The 5,213-nt window shown below is 55.7% G+C and overlaps 1 protein-coding gene across 1 annotated transcript; it reads right to left on the bottom strand.

Moving 5' to 3' along the window:
* Nucleotides 1–502: 502 nt before the first annotated feature.
* Nucleotides 503–4,321, bottom strand: TUFM (Tu translation elongation factor, mitochondrial). Its single transcript, XM_005591551.5, has 10 exons — nucleotides 4,191–4,321; nucleotides 3,884–4,078; nucleotides 3,407–3,573; nucleotides 3,044–3,148; nucleotides 2,791–2,955; nucleotides 2,512–2,644; nucleotides 2,323–2,427; nucleotides 2,043–2,194; nucleotides 1,828–1,947; nucleotides 503–1,241 (listed from the first exon to the last, which is right to left on the bottom strand). Exons 1-10 carry the CDS (start codon nucleotides 4,240–4,242, stop codon nucleotides 1,068–1,070), a joined length of 1,368 nt encoding a protein of 455 aa, XP_005591608.3. The 5' UTR covers nucleotides 4,243–4,321; the 3' UTR covers nucleotides 503–1,067.
* Nucleotides 4,322–5,213: the final 892 nt, after the last annotated feature.

Below are 5,213 nucleotides of genomic sequence, written 5' to 3'. Positions count from 1 at the left end.
CTCTAGTTTGAAGAATACGGTGTATAATACATATAACAAACACATAAAGTATGCTTTTGCATGCTATCAGTGAGGCTTCTGGCTGGCAGCAGGTTACTAGTTATGTTTTGGGGGAGTCAAGTTGTATGTGAGGAGCTGGACACGGTAGTTTACACCTCTAATCCCAGCAGTTTGGAAGACCAAGGTTGAGCCCAGGAGTCTGAGGCTGCAATGAGCTAGGATGGTGCCACTGCACACCCAGCCTGGGTGACAGTGAGACCCTGTATTTCCTTTTTTCCCTTTGTTCAGCTTCCCCATAGAGACCGTCAAAAATTGCCAATGCTAATTATATTTCAAGTCATGGAGTCATTGGCTATGATACTGCCACTGTGCAAAGCTGGCCCCATCTCAAAAACAAATTATATGTAGATTTGTGGCTACATGGAGGGGGGCTGGCACCCCTAAGCCCTGCATTGTTCATGAGTCAACTGTAATATAAACATAACTTCACTGAGAAACGAAAAAATTTGTGACCTGCTTTATTGTGGTGGTCTGGAAGCAAACCTAGAGCATCTGAGATATGCCTGTCCGGTCCCCATTCCCACAGAACGTGAATGGACGCTAGACATTCACTTAGTATTCCGAGGAAACAAGGTGGGTTTGGCACCTGAGCTGAGGCCATGCTGGCTCCAGAGCGATAGAACGTTCTTTCCCAGTATTTCCCAGGAGGCTATTCAACAGTATCCTACTGTGTCTAGGCAATCCCTAAGCTCACTGGACTTGATTTCTCCATTAAAATTGCTCTGGGATCTCACAAGCTCCCCATCTGTCTGGGGTTCAACACCCTTTTTGTCCTCTCCTATCCTCTCCAATTCACACAAAGGACACAGGACTCAGGCTGGCTTACTATTCACAGAAGTTTACTGACCTCCCCAGTCAGGCAGGCCGACCCTTCCAACCAGGAGAAATGTCCACCTAGCTGCCCTCTGCTGGGTTGCAGCCTGTGTCATGAGAGGGCACTGGAAGCAGGAGGGAGCCCTAGCTAGAACAGGCCTTACACGCAAGGGAAGCTGAGCAGAGGTCTGCACTCAACCCCACTTGATGTTCTTCTCCTCCTCAGTCATGGCCAGCGTGTCGGTGACTAGACCGGTGCCGATAGTCCGGTTGCCATCTCGCAGGGTGAAACGCTGGCCTTTCTCCAAGATCATTGGCTGCCGCAAGATTAGGTTGAACTTCAGGTCCTCCCCGGGCATGGCAAGCTCCTAGAGTAGGAAGAGAAGGATCATGCGTGGCCTCCAGGATGCCTTCATTCCTTAAGTTTTTTTTGGGTACCTCGGAGGTTAAGAGTCATGGGAGAATGCAGCAGGGGAATGGTTCTGCCTGGGGACAGTGTCATCCATCCCAGGCTGTCAGGCAGATGCAAACAGCATATTGAGACAGGAAAACATGAAAGAGACCAGTGATGAGTGTTCCTAAGGTATGTTCTTGAGGAAAAAATGTCTAGAAGTTGTGGGTTATGAAGGTTTCTTGGTCACAGGACTTCCTAAGCTTTCATACATAGTGAAACTCTCAGAAAGAAGAGACTTTTTCTAGGAAATCTTTCTGTGGGTACATGCTGGCAGAGCTAAGCTTTTAACCTGCTTCAGCTTAGGGCACGCTGGATGAGGACTCCCGCCCCTAAGTCCATGGGCCATGCCCCTTCTGTTGGCTAGCAGCGACAAGCAGCCCCTTTCCACCTAAGGAAATAAAGTCACTTGGGTTGTCACAGTGTGTCTTTGGAACTATGAGTGAAGCAAAGGTGATATAAAAAGTGCTCCCTCCACCCTACATTTCTCCCACCCACCGTACCTTCTCTGGGGGCAGGATAACCCGACAGGCCATGTCCCAAGTCAGGGAGAACATGATAGGCATGAAGTGGGACACAAAGGGCTTGTGGCGGCCACCTTCCTCCTTGCTGAGGATGTAAACCTGGAGGAGAGTGAACAATGAGGGTGAGATGGGCTCGGCTGGAATGCTGGGGACAGCTTGGCTCAGCCCTGCCCACCGTCACCTGGAGCCCTCACCTGGGCCTCCACCTTCTGGTGGGGCTTGATGGAACCCGGCTTGACCATGACCAGGCCCCGCCGCAAGTCCTCCCGCTTCAAGCCTCGAACCAGGGCCCCGAGGTTATCTCCGGCCTCGGCCCTCTCCAGGTTCTTGTGGAACATCTCAATGCCTAGGAGGAAAGGGGAAAAGGAGTGGGGAGAAGGAAGGCGAGTGTAAGATGGAGGGAAGGTACAAGGGATCTGCCGGGGTAAGGCCATCCTGCAGTCAGCCCCTGGTCCCCAGGCTGGCTTCCCGTACCTGTCACCACAGTGCGGATGTTCTTGCTGTGTCCTAGGAGCTCACACTCGTCTCCCTTCTTTAAAATGCCACGCTCTAGCGTACCTGTCACCACAGTGCCACGGCCTGAGAGGGAATAAGACAGGACATCAGGGACCCCGAGCTAGGCTGCTGCTAGAGAGAGTGCGTGGGAACAGGCAGAGTCCTCACCAGGGACGGAGAACACCCCCTCTACAGGCAGCAGGAAAGGCTTCTCCAGGTCCCGGGTGGGCACTGGGATGTAAGTGTCCACAGCATCCAGTAGCTTCTGCACAGACTTCAGGCCTAATTCAGGGTCCCGACCCTGTTGAGGGGAAGCAACAGGACTCTGAAATCCCCATTCTACTCCCCTCGATTATCAAGAGCCACTTCCCAGACACAAAGCAGAGCTCTGGGTGCCCATCTAGCCCCACCCTCTGCAGCAGCCACCCTGCCTGACCCGGCCTTCACCTCAAGGGCACAGAGAGCAGAGCCTACGATGACTGGGGTCGCCTCCCCTTTATAGCCAAACTCGGTGAGCAGCTCCCGGATCTCCAGCTCCACCAGCTCCACCATCTCAGAGTCCTGGACAGCATCAGCCTTGTTCACATACACCACCACATGCTCCACCCCAATCTGTAGACAGCAGAGAGACAGGGACAGTATCCAGAGGGGCCCAACTCCCCACTCTTCCCCTCTGCACCTTTACCCAGGCTCTGAGTACCTGTCTGGCCAGTAATAAGTGCTCTCGGGTCTGGGGCATGGGGCCATCATTGGCTGCTACAACCAGGATGCAGCCGTCGAGGGGTGCAGTGCCTGTGATCATATTCTGGGGAGGAGGAGGAGAGGAAACAGCCAAGTTCAACGAGCTTTTCAGTCCACATCCATATAGGCAAGTGTAGCAGTTAGAATCTCAGGCCCACCTTTCTCTATCATCTCCTCACCACCCATTCTGAGTGGCCATGGCCACAAACCTGCCATCTCATATCCAAACACTGAATATTTTAATCTCCTCCCCACAAGCCTAACATTTATCCTGACAAGAGGCAGCTTCTGGCCCTGTCTCCAGTGTCCCAGCAACCCTCACCTTAACATAATCTGCATGACCCGGGCAGTCTGTGTGGGCGTAGTGGCGGGCGGCAGTGCTATACTCCACATGGGCCGCATTGATGGTGATACCCCGAGCTCGCTCCTCCGGGGCATTGTCAATCTCCTCATACTTCTTGAATTTAGCCCCACCTCCCTCGGCTAGAACTAAAGGAGAAAGAGAACACACCTCTCAGCTAAAGTTGCAGTGCTAGAGGCAGAGCTTAGACCACGCCCCTGAGCCCTCCCACCTAAATACATAACCTCCTCCAATCTCTAACTCTTCCAGCAGAGATAACTGTGGGTCAGAAAGAATGTTAGGGGGCCTTTAGGGTCTGCCCTGTGACTTCTTTGGGGTACAGCCTCTGCTCTTGGAGCCACAGTAAACACCTCCAGCAGACACTCTGCTAGCCTTGCCCCCCTGGCTCCAGGTCCCATCAGTAGATAAGGCGCTACTGGACGCCCCAACCCCACTCACTCTTCGTGATGGCTGCAGTCAGCGTGGTCTTGCCGTGGTCCACATGGCCGATGGTACCCACATTCACATGTGGCTTGTCGCGCACGTAAGTCTTCTTGGCCTCCACGGCCAGGCCGCGGCACAAGAGAGGCAATGCCGGAGTCTTCAGCGGCCGCAACAGACCCTGCAGCAGGAAGGTCCGGCCGGTGGCGAGACCTGCCGGGACCGAAGCTTGGAAGTCAGGCAGGGCAGGGGTCAGACCGAACCCAGCCACCTACCACACCCCCAAAGTGTTCCTGGGCCGCCATCGCCCTCCCCGACTCCTCACCGCTGAAGTGGGGCGTCGCGCGCAGCAGGGTGGCTGCCGCCATTGTGGTCATACTCGCGCCCCAGGAACCGGGGAACGGGGCCCAGGAGCCCGAGCGTGCAGCAGAGAAAGGGCGCCTGCGGCAGGAAGGCACTTCCGACGGAAGTAAGGACTGGGAGGGCAAGTCCGGGCCCCTCTAGCCGCCAGTGTCTATGGCCGTCTCCGCCGACGTCGGGCGCGCGGTTGAAGACGTCATGGAGGGGGCTGGTGTCTCGGGGGCGGAGAATGATGGAGAGGGTTTCCACCACTCGGGCCTCACGGGCTGAGGGGCAACGTAGTTCTCTCTGTCGGTCGCGGGGGGCACTGGGGAGCGTCCCCTAAAGCACCGGCGCCGCGAAGGCTCATGGGCGTACTAGTTGTCAGGGCGACGGGCTGTGGAGGTGCTCAGCATGGGAGTCAGGCGGGCTAGGCCGGACCCGGAGGGAGGGACTCGGGCTCGGGGAGGCAGCTGCGGCTCCGACTGCTCAGGAACCAGCTGGGCCCGGCAGAGAGAGACCCCGAGTCGTCTGGAGTCCGACTCGCTACCCGGGTCTTGCGAGATATCTGGCCCCTTCTGCCGTAGCTGGAGGTAGGGGACCAGGTCCTGGACGCCTTTCGGGGATGGGGTGAAGTGTGACCTCTCTCTCCGCTGAGGCTTTGTTTTCTAATCTGTAAAATGGGAATAGTAGGATCCACTTCATAGGGAGAGCCTGACCTCTGGCCCTGAGAGGAGATTAACTGGGTAGGAGTCAGGGTTGGGCCCCGTGAGGTCAGGCAGCTTGCTGGGACCTTGTACTGCTAGACCTCACAGGGCCAGAGCCCACAAGACAGACAGCTTCGCTGCCCAACCCTGTAGCCCCTCAGCAGCCTAAGGAGCAATTCCTTTGGGCATCGCGCCACCCATCTAATTTTGCAGATGAGGAGCCAAGGATGAGGAGCCAGCTAGGGGAGTCTTTAAGGGCAGCCTGAGTCTCCTTTATTCTGTCTGTGGCCCCAGCACCTAAC

The sequence above is a fragment of the Macaca fascicularis genome, chromosome 20 (genome assembly GCF_037993035.2).
Source record: "Macaca fascicularis isolate 582-1 chromosome 20, T2T-MFA8v1.1".
Lineage (NCBI taxonomy): Eukaryota > Metazoa > Chordata > Mammalia > Primates > Cercopithecidae > Macaca > Macaca fascicularis.
Note: the sequence above shows the minus strand (reverse complement) of the source record. Positions and strands in the feature narration are given on the sequence as shown.

What these genes read in the sequence shown, in the direction of transcription:
- TUFM (XM_005591551.5), bottom strand. Translation starts at nt 4,242, where the DNA reads ATGACCACAATGGCGGCAGCCACCCTGCTGCGCGCGACGCCCCACTTC. An exon ending in GACTGCAGCCATCACGAAGA is followed by an intron (nt 3,574 to 3,883) that starts GTGAGTGGGGTT and finishes TTTCTCCTTTAG; the next exon opens with TTCTAGCCGAGGGAGGTGGG. An exon ending in GGGGGTGTTCTCCGTCCCTG is followed by an intron (nt 2,428 to 2,511) that starts GTGAGGACTCTG and finishes ATTCCCTCTCAG; the next exon opens with GCCGTGGCACTGTGGTGACA.